General features: G+C 41.4%; 1 protein-coding gene across 2 annotated transcripts in view; it reads right to left on the bottom strand.

Annotated features, from left to right (window-relative positions):
• Nucleotides 1–4: 4 nt before the first annotated feature.
• Nucleotides 5–24,465, bottom strand: part of lrrk2 (leucine-rich repeat kinase 2) — a 39,506-nt gene continuing 15,045 nt past the window's right edge. Inside the window, exons 12-51 of one of the 2 annotated variants that reach the window (XM_086028223.1) lie at nucleotides 23,742–23,996; nucleotides 23,533–23,660; nucleotides 23,288–23,432; nucleotides 23,067–23,206; nucleotides 22,549–22,680; nucleotides 21,709–21,879; nucleotides 21,314–21,578; nucleotides 19,394–19,579; nucleotides 19,221–19,333; nucleotides 17,873–17,942; nucleotides 17,566–17,762; nucleotides 17,062–17,312; nucleotides 16,830–16,981; nucleotides 16,660–16,753; nucleotides 16,015–16,201; nucleotides 15,758–15,939; nucleotides 15,293–15,522; nucleotides 14,206–14,333; nucleotides 13,429–13,647; nucleotides 13,152–13,353; nucleotides 12,188–12,276; nucleotides 11,482–11,663; nucleotides 10,902–11,056; nucleotides 10,681–10,827; nucleotides 9,704–9,895; nucleotides 9,481–9,627; nucleotides 8,975–9,087; nucleotides 8,715–8,905; nucleotides 7,908–8,068; nucleotides 6,814–6,984; nucleotides 5,636–5,736; nucleotides 5,016–5,201; nucleotides 4,006–4,199; nucleotides 2,874–2,946; nucleotides 2,542–2,729; nucleotides 2,023–2,169; nucleotides 1,609–1,853; nucleotides 875–943; nucleotides 672–807; nucleotides 5–477 (exon numbers count right to left, since the gene is read on the bottom strand). In XM_086028223.1, the coding sequence (XP_085884349.1) occupies nucleotides 680–807; nucleotides 875–943; nucleotides 1,609–1,853; nucleotides 2,023–2,169; nucleotides 2,542–2,729; nucleotides 2,874–2,946; nucleotides 4,006–4,199; nucleotides 5,016–5,201; nucleotides 5,636–5,736; nucleotides 6,814–6,984; nucleotides 7,908–8,068; nucleotides 8,715–8,905; nucleotides 8,975–9,087; nucleotides 9,481–9,627; nucleotides 9,704–9,895; nucleotides 10,681–10,827; nucleotides 10,902–11,056; nucleotides 11,482–11,663; nucleotides 12,188–12,276; nucleotides 13,152–13,353; nucleotides 13,429–13,647; nucleotides 14,206–14,333; nucleotides 15,293–15,522; nucleotides 15,758–15,939; nucleotides 16,015–16,201; nucleotides 16,660–16,753; nucleotides 16,830–16,981; nucleotides 17,062–17,312; nucleotides 17,566–17,762; nucleotides 17,873–17,942; nucleotides 19,221–19,333; nucleotides 19,394–19,579; nucleotides 21,314–21,578; nucleotides 21,709–21,879; nucleotides 22,549–22,680; nucleotides 23,067–23,206; nucleotides 23,288–23,432; nucleotides 23,533–23,660; nucleotides 23,742–23,996 (6,326 nt within the window). In that variant the 3' untranslated portion in view covers nucleotides 5–477; nucleotides 672–679. The remainder of the gene's footprint in view (nucleotides 478–671; nucleotides 808–874; nucleotides 944–1,608; nucleotides 1,854–2,022; nucleotides 2,170–2,541; nucleotides 2,730–2,873; nucleotides 2,947–4,005; nucleotides 4,200–5,015; nucleotides 5,202–5,635; nucleotides 5,737–6,813; nucleotides 6,985–7,907; nucleotides 8,069–8,714; nucleotides 8,906–8,974; nucleotides 9,088–9,480; nucleotides 9,628–9,703; nucleotides 9,896–10,680; nucleotides 10,828–10,901; nucleotides 11,057–11,481; nucleotides 11,664–12,187; nucleotides 12,277–13,151; nucleotides 13,354–13,428; nucleotides 13,648–14,205; nucleotides 14,334–15,292; nucleotides 15,523–15,757; nucleotides 15,940–16,014; nucleotides 16,202–16,659; nucleotides 16,754–16,829; nucleotides 16,982–17,061; nucleotides 17,313–17,565; nucleotides 17,763–17,872; nucleotides 17,943–19,220; nucleotides 19,334–19,393; nucleotides 19,580–21,313; nucleotides 21,579–21,708; nucleotides 21,880–22,548; nucleotides 22,681–23,066; nucleotides 23,207–23,287; nucleotides 23,433–23,532; nucleotides 23,661–23,741; nucleotides 23,997–24,465) is intronic. The other variant, XM_086028224.1, reaches the window with a different exon arrangement.

The following is a 24,465-nucleotide window of genomic DNA, read 5'->3' on the forward strand; positions in this document are numbered from 1 at the left end:
TAACAACATTTAAAATAGTTTATTTCAACATTTAAAGAAAAGAACATCGTGACCACACTTTGGTCGGTCCTAGTTAAATATGACAGTTAAAGTTTTTACATTTGGCAAAAATTGATGTAAACCACAGAGAGGAATGAACCATTCCAATACAAATTGTGTAGTGTTTATTCAGTCAAACATTTGAGTGGTGATTACATGACTTGAAATGGCTGACGTAATTAGCATTTTGGCTAATGCATTTTTTTTAATTTTTTTTTTAAACCTGTGGTTGGCTTGAGTGTTGCAGCTTCAAGTATGGCTATTGTTGCTCATGGGCCCTGATGTACAAAACTTGTGTCCCTTTAAAATCAACCTCTCTTGTCTTCATTTGCTCCAGCATGACTCCTCAATGTGATGATTGTTGATTTAATCTGAATTTAAAGTTCCTCTTTCATTCAAGATCACTGAGGTCAACTTAATCCCTTTCCCACCAATGTTCTGGAAAATAAGAAAAAAAAGTTCTAATTAGATGTATTGCAATTTTACATTAGAGTAGGACTATATATATATATATATATATATATATATATATATATATACATATATATATATATATATATATATATATATATATATATATATATATATATATATATATATATATATATATATAAAATAAGACATAAATCAACCTTTGCATTCAGTCGTGGTTGTGTAGCTGTTCTCTCATCCTGGTTGCAATGTGTTCTCTCCTTTCACCGTGTTTGTTCAAGTCTTTGATCTCGGAGGGCAGCGTGCTCTTCCACACCATCAGCACCGACTGGGCGTCTGGCACGAAACAAGCGTACTTGACAAGAGTCCACACTGAAATCCTGAGTCGTGCATCCTCACCTACCCCACTCGCTCTTGTCCTGCGGGAGACTTCTGCCCAACACCAGCGCCACATTCTTCCAGTTCAGCGTCTCTGAGAATGCAGCATTTCAATAAAGGGATCAATCACAATTAATGAGAGAACACATTTTCTGTAGAAATTGCATGTGAATGTCAAAGAGTTGACACTGAACTGAAATGGTGCAGAATGAAGTGAAATTTAAAGCGGAAGTCAACCCAAACGTATTTTTTCAAGAATATGTTCCCAGCAGGCCCATTAGTTGAAACACGGCATTCTGATAAATATTGCGTTTGTGGAATAAGTGTTAATCCACTCGTTTTTAACCATCTCTGGGGGCAGCCATTTTGTCTTCTGTCGACTGAAAATGACATCTCAACTGCTCACAACGACCAATCACGACTCAGATTCAGAAAACAGGTCAGCCGCGATTGGTCGTTGTGAGCAGTTGTGATGTCATTTTCAGTGGATAGAAGACAAAATGGCCGCCCCCAGAGATGGCTAAAAAGGAGTGTATTTTGCTGCTTAACTTAGATTCCACAAACAAAAAATTAATCAGGATGGCGTGTTTCAACTAGTGGGCCTTCTTGAAAAAAATATGTTTGGGTTGACTCCCGCTTTAAAAAGAGAGAATGGTGTGAATCGGTGGAGGAATGCGGAAGGAAAAAAAATAGTTGGCAGTATAGTCAACATAAAGAACTTTGGTGCAGAATAACATATGAGTCAATAATAAGATCCACCTATGAATGCCGAGGTGATGCATCGTAGCGAGTGGCATCGAAGTGAGATGACCTGCAGCGTGTGGTGCTTGTTGCCCAGCTCAAGAAGCAGCAGGTGGCCCCCTCGGGTGCCCACCCACAGCGTGGCCGAGCCCTGCCCAACCAGCAGGGACTTGACCCGCGCCCATCGGGCCCAAGACGGGGAGCCGTCGGCGGGTGCGTCCGCCTCGCCGGAGGGGCCTCCCCCGCCGGAGCCACGCTCGTGTCTGCGAGGTGAGGACAGACGTGGCACATGTTAGGGTTCAAAATCAACACGGATCGAGTGAGTACTGGTCGGCTAAAGCATCGGACGAGACAAAGACGAGACAATTGTGTCAAAGTCAAGACCCGGGGGGGGGGGTTGTTGGGCAATTGTTGGATTCTCGCTCACCTTACCTAATAATTTGTGCGCAGTCAATGCAGTCCACCATGCGCTCGCTCCTCTTGTCCCAAACCTCAACGGTGGTCATGCCGGCTTTGCTGAGGTACACGTATTTATCCACCGCCATGCGCCACACGCTGGCCTCGCCGCTGGGATGATGCCTGCGATGGGAAGGAGCAAAGTACCAATATCAAAGTACTGTACTGTAATTCCCAGAGAGAAATTATCCGCCCATATTGTACAGGGACATTTTATAGATGTCTACCAGGACCTAGAGTTTGCAAAAAAAAGGTGTACTTTCATTCCAAAATATTTAATGTCTAATGTTAAAAATTGAAGTACTCAATTTAAAAAAAAAAAAAAATCTCCAATGTGCACCGAACATGGTGAGGCATTCAAACTTCAAGTAAAATCTTCCCAATAGACGGACATCAGTGCTTCGGTCCGTTTTTATTTGGAAGTTGTTCGCGGCAGCGCATGGTGGCCAACTTTACTCCGTTTAAAGGCGACGTCAACCCAAACAGCGGACTTACGGGAGTGTTACGGCGTTCCGGGTATCGATGTTCCGGCTCACGTGGTAGTCTGTGCTGAAAGACAGGATCCTGGTACCGCAGCCGGCCCAAACGCAGCGGCCGTCCAGAGAGTACGACGACGCGCCCAAGCATACCACGGGAGTGTTGACGTTGCCCAGGACAACAGACTTCACCGGCTGACCAAACTCCTGGTGGAATGTTACGAGAAAAATGCCGGAATGTCACAGGGGGCAGGAAATGGAATGTTACAAAAGGAGGGCCGAGATGTTCCAGGGAGAACGGCCACAATGTCAGATGAGTAAATGCTTTTGTAAGGGGATTCACGTTCAAACCTTGAGAGCAGAATCTTCGTAAATGGCGAGAAGGCCGTCTGCGGTGCCGACCAGCAAGTAGTTCTTTCTTTGCCTAAAAAAAAAAAAAAAAAATGTAGAATAGGAGACAAACATGAGAGTAGACTTGACAGACTGGAAGGACAATGGCAAACGTTACTTGTTTATTTGACACTCGTGAATAGTCATACATTCAAAATCAATAGGTTTCTTGACTTGAATTGTCACAATAAAAAAAAGGCTTATTATCTTGTACAGTTGTCTTGTGGGCTCATATTTGCAAAAGCAATCGCTCTCTTGTCTTCAATACAGGGGCGGAGCTACATGGTGGTCACTCTCTGGCCCACCCCCACATCCCGGGGAAGATTTTGATACGTGTGACTTTTTTGATCCCTTGATAGTCTGCCACAATTGATTTATATTAACCGCATATTTAAAGAATAAATTCCAAATTGAACGAATGTTTGATTCTTACAATCAATTTCAATCAAAATCATTATCAATCAGAGAAAGCAAACACGATGTGCCACACTGGCCACATGTCGGAAAAAAATTCTGGATAAGCCCCTGTTTGAATACTGTCGTCATATACGGTAATAAAAAACAATATCGCTTGAATAGTCATATACGGTCATCAAAAAAATATCGCTGGCGTTGGGCCAAAACCTTGTACCTCCAAAATGGTCACTTTTCAGGAGACCCCCAAAATGGCAGGTTGGTTCAACCATTAGCACTGCATTGCGAAAAAAGAGCAAGTCATTTTCAACACTTTAGATTGGTCAATAATGTGTAAAAATAACACCCGTCGACTTAGCAACAGTAAAGATTTTTGAAAACATTTATAATTTACCAAAATGTGACTTTTTTGGTTTTGGCCCGATGCCAGCAATATGTGCAAAAGCACCCTTTTTTTTCCTGGAGCACTTGCCCCCCCAAAATGTCTGTGCACGCCACTGCTGAATTACCTAAATATACCCAAAGAAAGAGTAGAATTTGATTGGTCAATAACTGGTAAAAATAAATAATAAAAATTCAAATATTCACTATTATATTCAACATTAATAGGTTTCTCATCTTAGATGGTCCTATATTCAAAAATGGGTCGGCTTCTGATGTTAGTTTTGTTGGCACTCACAGGCGTGGCGGGTTTACATGAAAGTAGAGGGAGGTGACGGCGTCTGTGACGTTGTTCAAGCGGTACCACGTGGACGGATCCTCGCCGCTGAGGACTATAAGCGAGCCTGATTGTGTGCCGGCCACCAGCCAATCAGAACACTCGCCGGGGATCTGGACCGTCACCAGACACAGGACAGGACTGCTGTCGATCTCCTGATTGGACAAGCGTCATATGTTAAAGTTGAAAGAATGCTTGCAATAAATAGATGATGTTCATCCATTGCGATTAGCGCCACTTCCTGCTCTGGGGTTGTCGTCACAGTTTTAGGGATGTCGCTGGAAATTTGTAGCGGGAAATACCTTTTTCTTTAACTACAAGGATATCAATTAAAAAATACAAATAGTAAATAAAAGGAAAAATATAAAAAGAACAGACCAAAAAAATTATAAAAGAAAATTCATAAAATATATAAGATGAAAAAGAATAAAAGAAATATGAAGCAATGTAGAAAAAAAAAAAAAAAAAAATTAATTAAAAAAATAAAAGGAAAAATAAACAAAAGGAATATATAAATAATATATAAAATATATAAATAAGAAGAAATATAAAATTAAGAATTAAGAACATTTAAAAAATTAGAAATAAGAAAAATAAAAGAAAAAAGAAAACGTTGAAAAAAGAAAACATGAGAAAATAAAATAAAATAAATAAAACAACAATTTTAAAAGGAAAATAAATATATATAATCGAACAAATATAACGACATAAAGTAAAACATACATTTAAAAAAAGTAAAAATAACAAAACAAAAATATATAATATAAAATACGTAATTACATACAATTCTAAAAAAAAAAGAATACAAATAATTTGAAAGAAAATAATTAAATAAATTAAATTCCAAATGGTAGGAAGTAAAAAAAAAAAAGAAAAAAAAAAGAGTAAAATACAAATAAAATAAAAACATAGGAAGGTAAAACATTTGGAGCAAGTGGTCCTCTGGTGTACACGGCGCGTATGTAGATGACCTGCGTGGTGACGTGGTTGGAGTCCAGGTCCACGGCGGTGACGGTTCCTGTCCTCTGGGTGCTGCTGCCTCCACCCAGCCAGGCCGTGCCAGCGCTCATGGCCATGCACTCGGCATGTACGGGCCCGGGCAGCGGCAGCTCCTTCATCAGACACAACATCTCACCCGAGTTGAGCCGGGCGAACACCTAACCGCAACACACAACAGTTGCAAATGTGTACGGTCAACCCCTCGTCCCATACCATGATATGTGAAAACCGTGTCATGGGGAAACCATACAAGAATATTTTCCGAATTGTTTTACCCATTCCGCACCCTTGACCCCAGACTTTTTCAGACCCATTGTGAAATGACATAAATATGTCATTGGGATAAAATGAGTTCAACACATTTAAACATATAAAAAAAAAAAAAGTTATTAAAACCGTTTCCTTTTTCACTTTGGCGCTCAAAAAAGCTCCAACGCGTGCTCGCTTCAAGCTGTTGGTTCACGTTTACTGTAAAACCGACCCATTTAACACAAAAAAAGAGTACCGGTACAGTACTTACAGGCAAATATTGTCTCTGGTCTGTGAGAAAAACAACGACGAGGGAACTGAAAAGTTTTTCAGGGGCCCTCACCTGTGCGGATGTGGGACGATCATGAGGATTAACCTTCAGACATTCCTTCATCAGAGTCTGGAAGCCAGGCCAAGGCGAGCAGCCGTAGTGCTTCACCGGATCTACATAACAATATAGAAGATAGCATTTATGTTGTTAAGCATACAGCTCGAATGATGCTCGCAAAGGGGCCGGCTGAAAGTGTTTCCTATTTTCCATCTCGAAACTTGAATGTTTAGCTGAGGAATTTGGAGGAACTGAAGAAAATAACAAGACGACAACATGATTGAAAAAGGGGTGAGAAAAAAAATAAGCTAAAAGAAAAACAAATGCAAATACAAGAAAAGAAAAAGAAACAATAGAAAATCAATTGATGAAGGAAAAGAATGGGAGCTAATGGGAAAAAGTATAAAAAGTAATAAAATGTAAAATAAATGAAATAAAGTAAAACCGAAATGAATAAATAAATGCAGGAAAGGAAATTTAAAAAAAACAAATCTATTCAAAGAATTTAAATCAAATTTAAAAAATAATGAAAGAGAAAACAAAAAAAAATACATTTAAGAATTAATAAAAAAATCAATTCATGAAAATAAATACTATACTTTCAATGGGAACATTAGCTAACAATTTGAACAATAAATCAAACAAACGGAGAAAAGAAGAATAGAAATAAAGTAAAATTAAATAAAAACAGAAGGGTTTCCAAGGGAAGAAAATTAAAAACATATACACAATTTTCTTTAAATAACCCCCCCAAAAATACTTGCGAATGATGAAATATAAAATTATACAATTATATCCACACAATATGAATGTTTATTTCTGTTTTTTGTTTTGTTTTTTTACTGTTTCTTACATTGAGCAACTGTTACCTCTTTGCGTGTGATTTGAGAGTGTCAAATTTAAGACAATGAATTTTTTTTTTAGGTCACAAGTAGATATAATATTAATTTCAATACAATACAAAACAATATTTAAAACAATTTTGGGGATTGAATATTCATTCCATTTGAGTTCTCAAACATGCTATTTTGCAAATATCAACTTTATTAACATTTCCAGCATCAATCAAAACAAATTGTGTCTCTGATTAAGTGAAAGTTCGTCAATTCCACCTCAGTGTGAATGGAAATCATCAGTTTGTAATTGACATGCTTAATAGAATTCAAATCTTAAATTGTCAGTTGTTTGTTTACCTGGTAGCTTTCCCTGCACGGCCACCTCGTCAAACTCACTGGGGAACTTGACGCCGTCACAGATGCGCTCGCCGACCGTCAGCAGGTCGTAGAGAAGGAGCCCAAACGAGAAGACGTCAGCCTGCTGGTTGTAGGTCGCGTTCCCTCTGGCGACCTCTGGTGCGCGGAATCCTGTACGACAGCTATGCAATTAGCCTCAAAGTGCTTTGACTTTCACCTAGCATCCCGCTAAATCGCAGATTTTTTTGTGGGGCGTATCGACGGGGAACTCCAGACTTATCCTCTATACAGTTTAGGCCTGTCATAAACGAATCTATTTGGAATCCATTATCCAATCGATTATACCCTCAATTACTACATCAATTACGTGGTAGCCTAATGCAGCAATGCATTTTTTTTGGTTTTTGTGGAACATAGCTACTTGTCTGTTGTGAAAGTAGCAGTTATATTGTGAAAATCTGTGCATATAGCTGCCATTTTGATGGCATTTTTCCCAGCTTTTGACTTATACTCATATCAAAAGATTAGATAAGATATTGGTGAAAATGCAGTAAAAAGTCAATGTGTATATAAAATAAAATAAAATAAAATAATGAACACTTTAGCAGTCTCATGGGATTTTCATACTCTTTAATTGATCATTTTCATTGGAGTTATGTCGTGTATCATTACTGGTAAGTACCCAACTCAGCTTTATATTATAATATATCTGTTACACAACAATATTTTCAGCAAATATATATTAAAAAACAGCCATTTTTCTGAGTAAAGTTCTCAAGCTATTTTCAACACTTTGGAGTAGGGGACTGACCAATAGTATTTGTGGCGAAAAAACTAAATTGACCAAATTTGGACACAGGATCATGTTTCTGCCCGACAGCAGTATTTTCCATACATTTTCTGCTTGCAAATTTTTATGCCTTCAAATAAGTTATGTTGCGATGGATAAAACTAGATGCGTGTCCAGACCATTTGTGAGGGTGCTGAAGCGGCCCTCAAGTAAACCCAACAGGAGTAGGAGTTAGCATTAGCTTTTTTGCTAGGTAGCATTACAGGTGGTCAGACAGGAGCACCGGAGATGCAAATGATCTAACCTGGCGTGCCCTCCGAGCTGCGGACCCCCATGCTGCAGCAGTACTGAGCAATCCCGTAGTCGGTGATCTTGGCGATGACGTCAGCGTCCGTCTTGAGGTTGAACAAGAGCACGTTGTGAGGCTTCAGGTCACGGTAGATGATCATGGCCGAGTGGAGGAACCTGATGGAACACAGTAGACCGCCTCAATCAAAAGCCATTCCGAAATGTTGTTTCAGCTGTTTTTTTTAAATAAAAGCACTGTTGGGTCGTTCCTTGGCCAAAAAAATCTTCAAATTTTAACCAAGGAGATTTTGATTTTAATGAAACTTGGTGAATTTGTTGGTTGTGATGGCACAATACCAAATCTCAAATTTTAGGTCAATCGGAGCAGCGGTTTGGGGGCTGTCGAATTTTGGCATATTTAGCAAAAAGGGGCATGGCCTTTTCCACATGTGTCTTCTATTCATGTGGCGGTTCGCAGAGTTTTTTTCTTTTTTCCCAAATTCCACACTATGCTCCATCATAGAGCATAGTTTGGGCCGTTTTTTTTTCTCCCTGTCCCTTTCTCTTGTTTTCCTCTTTCATCTAAGAAAATCTGTGCGCCTGGCGCAGCCATCAGCTATCCCGTTCTGTCTCCCTCCCTCTGTTGGTTGTGTTTTTTTTTTTTTATGTTTTATGGACAGGTTGATCAAAAATATTCATTGCTCTCTACTTGAGTCTTGCAATGACAATAAAATTCAATTTCCATTTAATAAGTGACTCTTCTGTCATGGCTCTTTTTGCAGGGTCTTTGCATGAAACCAGGAAGCGGAACGCGCTGCCTTACCGTAATCCGTCGGCCACGTGCAGAGCAATCCTGTGCTGGAGCTTCCTGTTCAGGCTTCCTTTCTTGTGCTGGAATAGGGAGTCGAGGGAGCCCCGCATGGCCAGCTCCATCACAAGGACATGCGGAGCCGAGCCGGCCGCCAGCAGGCCCACCAGGCTGGGGTGGCGCAGGCGACCCAGCACCACCAGCTCCTGGAAAAGGATTAGACGGAGAATGGTGAACGTCAGATGATGCATGCTGGGTAATCATGCCTCATGTACCTGTCTGAGGAGTCTGTAGATGTAAAGTTCCGAGGCGTGCTTGTTGAATAACTTGACAGCCACTTCCTCGTTCTTGTAGACGCCTCGGTACACCGTGCCAAAGCCGCCGTCCCCTGTTAGTTCGACACATGGCTTACTGACTTTATTTTCTAAAAGTGTATTTGCTCCAAAAACATGTGATGGCATACATTCTCAATCGGGATGTATTATGCTCCACTACAAAAAAAAAATTCTCCCCCCAATCTACTGTATCTAATCTATGTGTGCGGCCCAGTACCAAATACTGGGCTGCGGACAAGTGGTTGGGGACCACTGAACATATATGCTATAAACATAGTCAAATCTTGTGCAAAATAAATGTTAGATTATTTTATTACTTTATTGTCGCTGTCCTGTGAAAAAAACCTATGTCCAATTTAGGAAACATTTTTCATTTTTTATTTTATTTTTTCTTAATGCGATGTCTGTAACGCGGAAACACAATTCACGTAAAAATCATTTCTCACCGAGGAGGTTGGCTTTGGAGAGGTCCACGTGCAGTTCTTCGCTGTCCAGGATGGTCCAAGCAGGCTGGTCGCTAAGGACCACGTCCGGAGCAACCTGGGAGATGGGAACGGTGCAACGAGGGTCCTCGGGGTTCACCAGAAGAAAGTCTGAAGACACAGAAAAGCATTTCATACACTCCTGCGTCACGATTTTTGACACGTTTTAATGCTGCGCTGGCCGCACCCTGGTCGAAATGGGCGAAGAGATCCTCCAGCAGCATCTTGCTCCACTCGTGCCCGTCCTGGAAGCTGTAGAGAGCCCATTTCTTCAGGAGAGCCTCCCCGCTGCCGTGCACGTCTGTGCTAAGTAGGCTCGGGAACCACTCCTCCAACAGGGAGTCCACCTGGTCCACAACCTGGCCCAGGAGCACCCGTCCTGGCGGGGAGTGAAACGATGACGACCACAATCATATTCATCATCAAGGGAATAATCTTGCAACAGAAAAATCACTACTCTGTATTCAACATAAAACCATGCACCAACAACTACTAATTGATTCATCATTGAGAAAATTGGTTCGAATTGTCCAAATCCTCAGAAGTGAATTATTCCGAATTATAATCGATTTGTTTGTGAATATTGTATCGATTTGAAATAATGTCCTGTTTTAGAATAAAGGAACATACCGGTAGTTTTTTTTTCATCAAATTCAGTCAATTCATTAAAAAAGGATTAGCAGATTGATCAGAGCCCTAGTCAAAGTTAAAATAAGATGATTACAAATTGAAAAATCACTCCATTTGGAGAAATCTTGCTGAAGTTTAACTTCATTTTATTTTCAGCAAAAACTAACAAATATAACAAAAACTAAATTTGGGGAAAATATTGTCATCTGATTCTGATGTAAATTTCATCCACAGACATACAATGAACATTGTAGTTCTTGTTGCCAGCTAGAGTTAATACTATATTCAAGAGAAAAATAATAAATAATAATCATAATAGCAAAAACCATTTTTTTCTGTCATTTTACTTTCTTTTTTTAAATATCTTTCAAAAAAAAGAGAAAATATTGCTTTTCTCCGAGCTAAATTTGATCAAAAGAAAACCATAATCACAAAAGTTCTTGTTGCCTCTTAGCGTTAAAATCACGTTTTCTGAAACATGACACATGAAACATGAAAGAATGTGCACAATAACAACAACGACACTCTGCATACCATTGCGCGAGGAGGGCACGGTGATCCGGAGCACGCTGGCGACATCTTCCTGCCGCCACGCCGCCTCCACCAGGCAGTAGGCCTCGGCCGACCAGCTCAGATGCACGCCTCGGCTCCAGCACACTTTTTCAGGCGGGCACGCTTTCTCTGGGAAAACACACAAACACAGGTGAATGAGTCCAAGCGGCGGATGAAGACACGTGATTGGCGAGCGCCGCTACCTCTGCCGTGGAGCAAAAACGCGGAGACCTCCAGCAAGCGGCTGATCTGTCGCGACCAGAAGTCGGCGGGGAAGTACGGCATCTCGTACTCTCGCACGATCACTTCCGAATTCTCGCAGTGAGGCAGCTCAATGTTCGGCTTGTCTTTTGATAAACTGGAAGGGGAAAGTTCACTTTCTTTACTTTAAGAACTGTTTTTTAAAAACATTTTTTAAATACAATTCAATGTTTTAAGTCATGTAGTAGAAAAGGTGACAGCCCGCTACTTTACTAGCTCAATTTATTTGATTGTGGAATTGCTGCTTTAAATTTATAGTATTTTTACATTACATGATCTCATCATTCTTTTGACCTTAGTTTCTAGTGTTGTGATAACTGTATTTGTTTAAATTGTAATGATTTCATAACATTTTTCAGGACTTTACAATAATATTTTTAACCAATTATAATGACATTTGTATTTTTTTTCTACATTCTCGTAATTCTTTGACTTTATTCTTCTAGTATATATTCCTTGAAGACGGTGCAGGTGTACCTAATGATGTGTCCTGTGTGGTTTACATATAATTACTGTGTGTACCTGCTGGGCACAAGCAGTTGGTCTTGTCCAAAGGGCAGCGCAATCAGGAACTTCTCCAGAAGTTTCAAGTAGTGCATGGCATGATTGGTAGGGAAACATTTGGTCTCGAGCAGAAAGTCTTCCACAGCTGAGCGCTGAACCACACCTTGGGGATGCTTCCATCTATCCTTGAGGGTAGTTTTCTGCAAAGGAAAGCCCAATAATAACTAAAGTTCCACTTTTAGACGACAACTCCTCATCGAAGTGCACGAAGCATAAAAAGTAAGAAAGGGCAGTGGTACCATGTGCTGGCCAGAATAGGAAACTACAGAGACATGGAGAAATGAAATTACTCGAGGAAAGTCATTTGCTAATGTAATTGAATGTACCATATATAAAAACATACATTGTATACAAACATTGGAAAATCGTGTTACAATATAAGGTTAACTACCACCCAAACTAAATAAATTAAATAAAGAGTGACAATGTTTTTGGGGGAAAAACAAAAAATCACAACATCTGAAGAAAATGTTCCCTCATTAATGGAATTTTATTGGATTAAAAAAAAAAAGACTTTTGTTTGTTGACTTAAAAAAAGTACTATTTTGAGGGAATTGTGGTGCAAGCGAGACAAACATTGTGTAACAACAACAACAACCCCAACAACAACAACAAAATGTATTTCTTCACTAAATCACTCAAATCGGGCAAAATTATGCCAAACCTGCGAGAGGACGTTGCAGAGCCACTGTGGGTCGATGAAGTAGAGGTCCTGGAGCTGGAGGGTGGGATCGTCAAAGTGCAGTAAGACCCCTGAAAGCACACAAAAAGAAATGAAAAAGCTCAATGTCATGAGTCATTTGACTTTATTTAACAGTGTTTAACTAATGTGCTCTGCCAGATTCTGACCCAGAGGTTGGCAAAATAACTTTGTGTTCTTTAATCAAGCCTACTAAGCATTTACATTCTCAGGAGTCCTGTAACGTTGTTGCGTTTATTTATTTATTTCCTAAAATTGGTCCAGTCAGTTGTTCTTATTAATTTGTATTTATTAAATATTCATTTGATTCACTAGATTTACCCCTCTTTCTCTGGTTTGAGTTGCCTCCCTTCTAGAAATGGAAAAGTCAGAGTTTCCCTCATTTCAGGGTTAGCAGACTCTGCGTTTTCACTAAACGCTTTTAAAGTGTAAATGATTTTAAATCCAGGTTAAAAACGGTGCTTTTTTCCCCTCAGACCTTTGATTAAGATCCTCTAAACAATTTTCAATATTTTTTTTCTTTGATATGTTTTAGAAACACACTTATTTCCTTACTTTACTTTTAAATGTTTTTAAAGTTTTCTGTTAATGTGTTTGAATGTTAAATGTACGTACATTGTAGTAATTTTTGTTTGCTACTTTTGTTTTCTCTGCTTTGCTTTTGAGTGTCGTTAACTGTTGTGTTTGTAAATGCATGTAGGCGTTGTTGTGTCTTTGCTTGTGTGAAGCACATTGAGTTGCCCTGTGTATGAAATGTTTTATATAAATATAAACTTCCTTGCCTTGCCTAAACCTGCTTTGTGAAATGGACCCATGACCCGTCAGTCCGGTTGTAAAATATCAAATGTGGCACACTAGCATATGTGATTGTCACAACCTACAGCTTAGAGGGCGCTAATGTGCTAATTATAAGTGGCCTAACACTGACCGGCTTGGCTGAGAAAATGGGTGGCGTGGGAAAGCTCCGCCTCTTCCAGTGGCAGCTGACTCTCCTGGATGAGCTCCAGCAGCTGGTGGCGCGTGAGGACGGGGAACTCCTTTGGTACCCTGGTCCTCTCCTGGAGAATCCTGCGTTCCAGCTCCACGTAGCTGTCGGGAACCAGCTGGCCCATCACGGGCTGACCCTGGATCTGCCGGACAGAAGGAGACGCGGCGAGGAGTGAGGAAAACGGATTCAGAAAGGGATGACGTCGGCGTCAAGTCACCTTAAAGTCGGTGGCCTCCTTGACGATGGCCTTGCGCAGCCGGACGACGGCGTCCGAGTCTTCGCAGGTCGACACGGTGAAGTAGTCCTGGATGGTAGGGAAGCCCTGGTGGTTGAGCAGCTCCTCGCGGATCTTGGTAAGGCAGGCTTGGAACGCCACGTCGTCGCTCACATCCATGTGTGTTCCCACCAAGATGACCGGAGAGAGAGGAGCCACCGCCTTCAACAGGATGAGAAACATTTTGACACTTTTAAAATACATTTCCTGGCATCTATCCAATCGCAGCCTGTTTAGTTTGCCCAAAAAAGAAACTTACTTTCCTGATTACTTGATTTAAAAGCAACTCTGTGACGACTGTGTCCTACTTGCCAACATTGATAATAATATAATAACCAATTGTGATTTTTGCAAAGTAACTGCAATCAATAATGCCTTAGATTAGTGGTATTTTTAAATAACGTTTTACTTCCTATTGCGGTACCATCGTCACTGTAAAAAAAAAAACAGAAGTTTTTTTTCCTTTTGAAAAGATTGGTTTAAAATTAAGGAAGGACGCGGGATGAGGAAAACAAAGAAAAAGAAACGGGGTGGTTTAATGAGGCTACAAAACGTGCTTAGGTTCAGAATGGGGCGGTGGTTGGCTTAGGGAAAGAAGAGAGTTGGGGTTGGGTCTCGTTGAGGTAAGAGTTGTGAGTCAGGTTAGGATAAGAACTGTAATTAGGGTTGTAGTTCATTTTGGGTTTAAAAGTTAGGTTCGTTTAGGGTTGGTTACTGTACCTTGATGTTGAAGAGCCAGGGCTTGAGTGCGTCTAGCTGCTGGGCTCCTTTGCTCAGGTCATGCACCACCAGGTAGAGTGCTCTCGAAGATAGGAAATGAGGCTGCGCGCCGCACACCTCGTCACCGCCTGAGGATGGAGCGGTCATCAAAATAAAACGCCTGCTGACCAGTGACAATGCAGTTTGGACTTCATTTGGTACCTGGGCCTTCAATGGAGACTTAATCGTAATTATAGAAAACATCAACATGATACAAAAATGCACTATAACGGCATGCTACATTGGCACCTTCATCGACATGTTCATACAATATTTATCCAATAAATACAAATGCAAAAAAAAAATAAAAATCAAGGAAACATATTATACAAACCAGAGATGTTGATTGATTTGCTAGCCAGTTGGCTGTTACAAGTTTTCCTCTGACAAACCAATGTAAGGATGGTAAAATGCTGAATTTTAAATTTTGAAGAACCAATCCAATTGCACCCTTAAAACTGCTGGGTTAAAATAACTTTTTGTAACCCATATTGAGATTATTTGTAACCCATTTCAGGTTATTTGTTACCCAGCAGTTTTAAGGGTGTGTTAATACAGTATTATGGGACCTTGCGAGTGACCCGACCAAGAAGTATTTATGTAGATTCGAGCCGTCGCATGTACGATTTTTTGTTTTGAGTCGCGAGCAAAAATCTGAGTTGCAAGCGCTAGCTACAATGATGGCAAACTTAAAAACGCTAATGAAACCTGCAACTATTCATGGTAATGAGAAACCGGAAAGCACATATCTCACTGAGCGGCGAGGGTTGGCGAGTGATTGCGCTTGTTGATTTTTCATCAGGGTTCGTTCAAGGTCGCAAATGGTCGGAAAGACAGTCACCAAGTTTTAATGGTCGGAAACAGCCAAGGAATAACTGTATAGTTGACAGTGCAGCCAAGAGAAATTCGACAAAATGAAGAGAAGGGACTTTTAGGAATAAATGAATACTATTTGATGGAATAAGTGTTACAATTGTACAAAAGTGTTTAGGCCGACATAGAAGGCCTTGCTGCTGACCCTGACCCACAACCACTATACGAGACACACCTGAGAAATCCCAGACGTTCAGCACCATCTTCTTCTTGTCCCGCTCCCTGATTGTCCAGTCGCGTACGTCCACGGTGACCCCGGCCGTCCGCCTGGAGGAGGACTGCTGCGAGCGCTTGATCTTCATCAGCTTATGGACCAGGCTGCTCTTCCCGCTGCCGGCATTCCCCACTACAATAAGCTTCATCCGGTAATACGGAACTGCCTTCTTGAGGCGCTGCTGCAGGAATCTGAATAAGGAGGAGGAATATTCTTAAATTCCAGAATTAAAAAAGAAAAATCATCAGAAAAATAAAGGAATCAAATACAATTCAATCATAAAGACTTGTTCTCCCTGCTATGTGGTTTATTGATAATGTGTTTCATTCATTATTTTAAGATGCCTTTCAAATCTCTTTTGGAAGAAGATGTTACTTTTCACTCCCTTCCCACATACGCGAGTCCATATCCGAAGAGAGGTCCTACCTGACAATGTCTTTGGTTTTGCTTCCAATCAGTTTGAGGTCCAGAGGGAGTTGCAGGCCATCCAGGGGGAGGTCCCACAGTCGGCCCAGCCTGCCCATCTCGTCGGGGAAGGAGCGCAGGCCGGCATTGCGGCTCACGTCCAGGGAAGTGAGAGCCTCCAGCAGACCGACCTGTGGCGGGATCTGACATCAAATAATAAATACATAAAAATCATCATTTTTGGATCTGTTGCTGCGGATGTTCAACGTTCAGCTCACCTCATTGAGCTTGTTGTTGCTCAAGTGCAGCTTCTCCAGTCGGGTCCACTTGTGGACGGGACCGCTTAAATCCAGCGTGGAGATAATGTTGTGGCTGAACATCAACTCACGCAGGTTACTGGATGCCCACAAGCCCGGGCCTGGAAATACTGCAATGCGATTGGTCCTCATGTCCACCGATCTCAAACTGGCGGTAAAAAAGAAAAAAAAAAAAACATGACAATGATGATTTCATTGCAGGGAAAAAAATATTTGCTGCAAATTTAAACAGTTTTACCCCAGCCTAAAACAAACAATAGTTGATAATGATGATGACAGTAATACAAGAACAAAAAAAAAAAATGCTGTAATATTTAAATAAAAACAAAATAGATATTAAACAAATTAAATGACTCTAAACAAAATAAAACAATTTATTAAACAAATTCAATGAATCAAATGAGAAAATTTTGTAACAATTAAATAAAATATGACTTTAGATTGTTTTATATATTGAATGGACTCCCATTATTTCAAAATTATTTCAATGTACAATTCAATAAAATATAGTAAATAAAACTAAAACTGATGATGTTGAAAAACTATTAAATAACCATTTAATGCGTCAGCATGTCAATGAAATATTTCTAGCGTGTTCACACTCACTTAGGTAGGCGGAGTATGGCATCAGAAACAACAGTGAAATTGTTGCTGGCAAGTTTCAGAGTGGTGAGCTTTGGCGGCAGTTGTTCCAAGTAATCTGCAAGCGATAATTATCTCGGTATAAGTCAGAACAGGTTTTACATAATGTCGTGTTTTCACATCCAGTCACTTACGTATTTTGTTGGAGGAGGCGTTGAAGATTTCTAGCTTGGGGCAGCCAGTCAGAAAGCTGGCCGAGATGCCTGTCACGGCGTTCTTGCTCACGTCCAGCAGTTTGAGCTCGGGGAGGTACGGCGGGGGCATGCAGAGCTCGGCCACGTTGTTCCTGAAGATCGCAGCCAACAGTCAACATCGTTCGGACATTCGAGAGGCGTGTCAGCGCACCACAATTTGGAGGGTCCTAACCCTTCCATGAGCAGCTCCTCTAGGTGTTCGGTGGCGCGGCCTAGCTGGCGTGGGAAGGCGGTCAGCTTGTTGAAGGACAAGTTGAGCTGCCGCAGCGACGGGCAAGGGGCCGCCGCGTCCAAGGCGAGGTGCGGACCCACACAGTTGCGAGAGACGTTGAGCGTTGCGAGCGCCGGCAACGCTAGGAGCTCGGCCGGAAGGGACCGAAGCTGGTTGCCCTGCAGGTCCAGTCGGGTCAGGTTGCTTAAGCTCTGCACCAAAAACATATATATATATTTATTGTAGATATGTAGAAATTAACGATCTGTTTAACTGAGGTTATATCCATTTGTAGCAGACCAGGCATCATGAAGAGATGTTAAGAGCATTTTGGGGGGTGAAAATATGACTTAGGCCATTATTTTAAGAAGGTGAAGATACACACTTCAGTCTTTTCGAGTAGTTTGTCAATAAAGCACTCGTGGACACAATCCTAACAGCTTTTGAATTGAGGCTTATTGGCACCTGACAGAGCTCAGAAGGAAACTCCAGCAGGACATTGTGGCTCAGGTCCAGTCTCAGGAGGTAGTCCAGCTGCTGCTGAACCGGCCCGTGGTCCATCAGGCACAACAGGCAGTCCAACTCGTTTCCCGACAGGTCCAGCAGGTGGATCCTCTCCTTCTCTTTGGGAAGCGCTAACGAGCTCTCCAGAGACCCAAATGCTAGAAATGAAAATATCGTGTTTGGAATCCGACTCCACCAGTCTTTATATGTGACAATTTGATTAAAAAGTATAATATTGGGACATATTTTTATGAAAATGCATGTATACAAATACGTTTTTGGTGTCTTCCATATCGTCTGTGTGCATGCTCAGTGTGTTCGCTGTCTATTGGACCACTCTGGAGAAAGAAACATAACAATGTTGTTCGACACAACGATTATCCATCCATCTATCCATCCATCCTTTTTCTGAACAGCTTATCTTATCAAACGTACAAATTTATACAGGGAGTTATGTTCCCGACCCACAGACAATGATTTTTTAAAAAGATAATATGCCTTAAATCAGAGCTAGGCATATGTGATATCCACCTATCTGCCTATGACGGACACCCATTTTGTAATCGATAAACGATAGACAAGAAACTTAAAAAAAAAAGTGGGACTAAGCATGGTCGGAAGCCCATTTTTCCCGTCAATGTAATAGTCTATTTTTGTATTTGAATTTTGAACATAAAACACATTGGAAACATCTTTCAACATAAGAAAACAAACTAAGAATTAAAACATATAGAAAATACATAATATTGGAATCTAAAAATACTCATCCCACATGTTGCAAAATTGATTTGAACACTTTTTAAACATCTGCAAACATTTAAACACGATCAAAACTGCAAGTATCTTATAAATAACAAATAGATTTTGTTATTAGGTCATTCGGTGCCAACTGTTTCAAAGTAGATTTTGCCATATTGCCAATCATCTTGAATGATGTTTTAATAGCACGTTCTGTGGCAATATAATCAGTGAATTCCAGTGGCGTGCACACGCAGACCTTAGGTGGCGATGAAGCACTTGCTCTTCTGCCCTCTCTCAAAAAAGTGCCCTTTGGAAATGTTTTATTTGAGTTGAACGTCCGTGGCTTTTTTTTTTTTTTTAACTTGTCATTCACTCCATGAACTGCGTTATCTTTTTTCACAATCGTAACACACATTTTGTACTAACTACTGAGACACATACTCTATATATAGCATTTATATACATATTCTGTTGAAGTGTGAGGTGCCTAATCGACATGGCAAGGAGCGATTCATAACCTAATCTTGATCTTCTACTCAAAAGCTGTGTCGATCTCAAATCCAAAGTGATACAACACCGCCATCTATAGGGATCCGATAGTCATTACAATGGTTTACAAACTGGAAATTCACAGCCAAGCTGGGCAAGACCTCTTCCATGTCTACTAACGTCTAATTGAAAGACATACTTTCCGAATATATACCTCGGTGGTAGTAAATGGTTGGAGTCTAGTTGATCAACATAAACGTCCCCGGCAGTGAATGATTAATAGTTCAGCGCAGAAAAATGCTTATTTAAACGAGTAAATGACAATAAAAAACGGTGGAAAAAAAATCTGCGATATAGTGTGTCGATGACTGTAATATTTCAAGTACCTCCGCACTGGCGTGTCTGCGGCGTACGTGGTTCCTCTTGAACGAACCCGCCCTCAGCTCCTCTGTGGAATTGTTGTGTGGCTTCAGGGAGACTCCCATCAGTGAATCGCTCCCTAATCAACAGAAAATGATCAATAACACGTCACACTGGTGTGAATAAATGCCGTCCTCACCGTCACTCTCCATGTCGTCGAGGAAGAGGCCTTCGTCCACGGAGAGGAAGCTGAAGCTGGAGTCGTCGCTCTCATCAGAGATGTATCCAGACGTCAGACAGGGGTCCCCCAGAGACTTCAGAGGAGCTACAAGGGTCCTGGAGCGTTGCAAGGAGTGAATGTAGCGTGCCAAGCTGGCCCCTTTACCTTCAAGACAAAGAACATGCATATAAAAATGGGTGTTTTTCTTCTGGGTTTTCCTGCATTTCAAATGTGGAGACGATCACCTCCGCCTAATTTTGAGCTGCCACTAGCTCAAAATCTCTGACATCATGAAAACTGTTATCATCTGACCAGCAGTGTTGTACCAGTTGGGTGCTGGGTAATAAACAGTTGGAAGTTCAGGATTGCTAACAGCGGCGTTACTTTCCTAATCCAAAAGTGACAGAGGTTATGACTGATTTTCAAACGGGTAAATACTGACAACGCAAAGTCAACGTTAATAACGGCAAAACCTTTTCTGCCAAATTCTGTGCTTCTGCCTGTTGGTGACGTCATTCTTTGGTGATGTTCAGGCTGCAGGCATATCTGATTCCAAACAGATTCCTCCTCACATTTTAGGGCTGACTGTCCACACTGTTTTTTAGCAACTGTCCAAATGGTATCCGGCCCTGTTCAGACTGGGCCACATTATTGATCCATCTGACAGGTTGCTGCAGCAACAATGTCGGAACCGAGGTGTTTTCCAGCACATGTAGTGTTTGACGTCATATAATTTTGACAAGGAAAAACATGGCGGTTTCGCACCCAGGTATTTTGGCCTTGTCACTGTCAAGTAGAGGTGCAGAAAATCTGAAACGCACCAAACGTTTTCAATGCCGGGCAAGGCGCCATTATTTACCGCTTCACACTTTGATTGGCGCTATCTGGTCTGGCACATTGGGTCTCGTGTCACGTAGATTTATGTCACGGATAATCAAAAATGATCGGTGTATTTGGAGCAGACTGAGAAGCATCCTGTTCAAATGCAATGTGAAACTACCTCACAAATGTGGTTTCAATCCCACTTGCAAAAATCTGATTTCATGTCCTTTGTGACTGTTCAGACCACAAAAGAGCCATCCAGTTTTAATCTGGATGTGCTAAAACTCAGATTTTGGCTGTCAGTGTGAAAAAGGCCTTTGTTTCCACAGTCGCTTTGTGTTTTGCTGTAGGCGGAGCCTCCTTGCCGCACCTGGTCATAAATGATGTCATCTAGTATTTGGGTGTGGTCAGCAGAACGAAGGCTGATTGTCTTAATTTCTACAAGATTTCCAGTTTAGCCTCGCGTGTTATGAATGAGAAAGAAAAGAAAAAGAAATTAAATGTGTTTGAGCAACATCTTGTCCCTGCCAGAAGTACCATACTCATGATTTGTTGGTCTTTTGCCAGTAGTTCTGAGAATTTTCATTTTCTGCATTTTCTTCCTTGTGTAGGTCAGATTCGACTTTTGTATTTGTACCTGTGCTTTGCAGCCGTTGCTTTTCCACCAACCTGTTTTTGTTTGTATTAACAATCTCTCAGGTATTAGTGTTTTCAAGATGACCTTTTGTCGTTTTTTGCAGTACGTCATCATTGCCACTTACAATATAACAAATGAACCGTCTGAATGGATGAGCTACTACTATCACCAAAAATGTCCACTTTATCCTTCATGTTTCAAGATGAGATTAAATTAAAGCAAAATATAAAGTGAACACTTTTACTCTCAACAACTTTGCAGATTCAAGGCGATTGTCAGTATATACTCTAACCATATATATATATATATATATATATATATATATATATATATATACACACACATACATATATACATATACATATATACACAGTACATACATATATCAACCCATGTTTGCTTAAAATGCAATCAAGATACAGATATTGAAGCCTTCTCACTGTTGCTGTAGCGCAGACTGTGCGTCCTGCCTCTGTGGGACAGCAGGGGGCAGAGCCAGGCTGCGTCCAGACGGCCCAGACGAAAACCGCCGAGGCACAATGCGTTGTTGTTGAGGTCCAGGCCCAGGCGGCCCAGCAGCTGGATGACCATCGGCCCGTCTCCGCGCTTCACGCTGACGGCCAGCGCCCGGCGGAGGTGCTGTTCATGGGCGCCTTGGCTCAACAGGAGCTCCACCAGCTCAATGGGGCCTCCTTTCTCGCACACCTGGAACACACACCCAGTGGAAGCGCGAGCCACGATTGGAGTTATGCTCTCTCTGTATCATCGAGTTTCAACTATACGGGTGGGTCTGGAAGGCACCCCAGGGGTTAAAATAAAATACTGGTGTGCACACCTGGTAGATGAGGGATTCAGTTTTGGTCTTCTTGTTGACGTCGGCCCCAAGCTCGATAAGGCACTCTGCCATGACGGTGTCTCCGTCCTCACATGCCTTCTCCAGCATGCTGTAGTGCAACTCCGAGTTGGCGCACATCTTGGACAGAGCCAAGCACGCTGACCGACGGAGCTGAGGATAAAGAAACAGGGATGTGGTCGGCTCCATTTCAGTGTGAAAATGTCATCTGTAATGCAGGGTTTAATAGTTTTGGAATTTTCATGACAATTAGTTTTATGCCTGTTTTGATTTTTTTTTTTTTTCAATTTAGTTACCGGTATTTTTAATTAGTTTTCATAGCGAGGTAGTTTTTACGAAAATGCTTCATTTTAGTTTAGTTTTTTTTATTAGTTTTAGTACTTTGTATTATGTACAAGATTAAAAAAAACCTTTCCTTTACGTTAATTTAAGTATAGTGTCGTAAATATTCACCAAAAACATTTTAAAAATACATTACAAATAAGTGCAGTGCATAATGCTGATTCTAAAGTTAGATGCATGACAACCTTAACGTGTAAACCAGGATGGTCTCACTTTCCATCCCTTGTTTGCAAAGTTACCAACTTTTAAAGTGAATTTGTGGCTTGGACTCTTGATTAAACCTAGTTGTATAGTATACAGTTTCTAGTGAGTAACGTAAAAATAAAATGCAATTTCAGTTGACTTTTATTTTGTAGAAGCATTTTTTATTGTGTTGTGTTTTGTTGTTTGTTTATTTTATTAACTAAAATGTTATTTTGTTAGTTTTTGTTACCAACTTAAATAACCTTGCTCTACTCAACTCCCTGTGGTGTGACATACTGGATTCTTGCCGTGCTCGGGAATGTCGGACTCTCTGAGGTGCTGGAATATCTGACGGTCAAAGTTTTCCCTCTGCAGCTCCACAGCTGATCCTGAACAGGCATCCAGCATCCTCAGCGCCACCTGGAAACACTGCAGAGACAAATTGGTTAAAATAAATTAATCATTCAACTCACATTGGTTAACCTTTTCAACACAACCGTAATTCATACTTCCTGAAAAATTCAAATTATTCAACCTTAAAAAAACAAATTCGCCATTCAGTCCCACTTGCACATTCAACATTTCAATTTGACATCCTTCCAGTTAAGTCCCCGATGGTGTAGTGGTACACACACCGAGATGTGAGTAGGCAGTGCTGGATCGATTCCTGCTAGGTTGTGCATAGTGAAGGGCCATTTCGGTGGGATAGAGGGCGCTTATACTTTTGGAAGTGTTTAATTATCATACCGGAGTTGAAATCAATTGAAATTCTGTGACTTATCGAGGGCACGGGCGCCCTAAATGACGTTAGATACCTTGAGCAGTAAGTCATAATCCTCCTTGTACTGGCCCAGTGAGGCCACCAAGACTGAGGCCAGGACGGGAACAATCATCCTGGAGAGCTTCTTCTTGGATACCAAGTAGCTGAGTAGGGTCAGACCCCAGTAGTGAATTTCTGTAGGATAGCAGGGAAGCATGAATTATTATAGATTTTTTTATTTTTATTTTTTTTAAACCAGGAATTTCATGAGCCCACCTCGATCCTGCGGGAACATCTGCAGCGTGTGGAGCACTGTGTCAATGCCCCCCTGTTGGCAGAGCAGGTCTACTGCACCTGAGCAGTCAGCCAGAGCGGAGAGCACCTTAAAGCCGTACACCTGGATGGTCGGACACCTGATGAACTATACACACATACAATGAACCAGTCCCAGAATTAGTCCAGACTACAATAGAGAGGCACTAGTGTATTATTGTGCCGGACGGCCACCGCAGCCTTCGTACCCTGTTGAGAACCTCCAGGTAGACGGCGTGCGCTCCCTCCACCACACACTGGTTCTTCAGAACCTTTAGGGACACGTCGGCCATGTCGGGGTCTGCCACCGAGGCCCCGTGCTCTCGCAAGCTCCGGTCTGGGAAAGTTTAGCGTGCCACATGCTACATTGTAACTCGACAGGAGCATTTTGACTTCGGGTCTGCCGACCGCATCGTACCTGGACAGAGGAAGACCAGGCTGGCCCGCAGGGCCTCCAGCTGAACATCCGGCTGGAAGTTATGGACCTTCATGACGCTCAGGATCTGACCAACGGCCATGTTGAGCTCGTCCAGGCCGGCCGTGCGGCCCTGGAAGAGGAGGCTGAGCAGGCGGCAGGCGCTGACCGACACCTGGACCGAGGCCGGGTGCCTCTTCATCATCTCCACTACGTTGACATGGAGGCCGCTGGACAGCAGCGTGGAGCGCATCTTAGCTTCAACACAAAGGTAAGATATTCCTTAACTATGGACTAAGAAAAAGCTATCAATTTAGGTAGTGTGGACCCCTTATACTTTTGGTCGCACCTGCAGATTCACCTATTTGCAGATTTTCTTAAAATATATCTTTTTAAATATTTTTACTTTTTTTTTTGGGGGGGGGGGATTAGCACAAACCATGCAATGGCATTGTATCCCCACTTATTCAAGAATCATCTGGGTAAAAATACATTAATACGTGTATTTAATTTTTTCAATGTATGTATTTTTTCAATGCAATTAAATGGGTGAATGTTAATTATTCCCGGATTTTCGCTATTCACGGGCCGGCTCGTCCCTAACCTCCACAAATAGCCTTTTTTTGTCTTTTTTAATGTGAGTGTATGTGCTTTGCATGTTTGTTTTGGTGTACGCGTGTATCTGTTTCTTGTATTTTTGCATGTGCATTGTATGCGTGTTATTGGT

The sequence above is a fragment of the Filicampus tigris genome, chromosome 4 (genome assembly GCF_054856515.1).
Source record: "Filicampus tigris isolate MCC_2025a chromosome 4, RoL_Ftig_1.0, whole genome shotgun sequence".
Taxonomy (NCBI): domain Eukaryota; kingdom Metazoa; phylum Chordata; class Actinopteri; order Syngnathiformes; family Syngnathidae; genus Filicampus; species Filicampus tigris.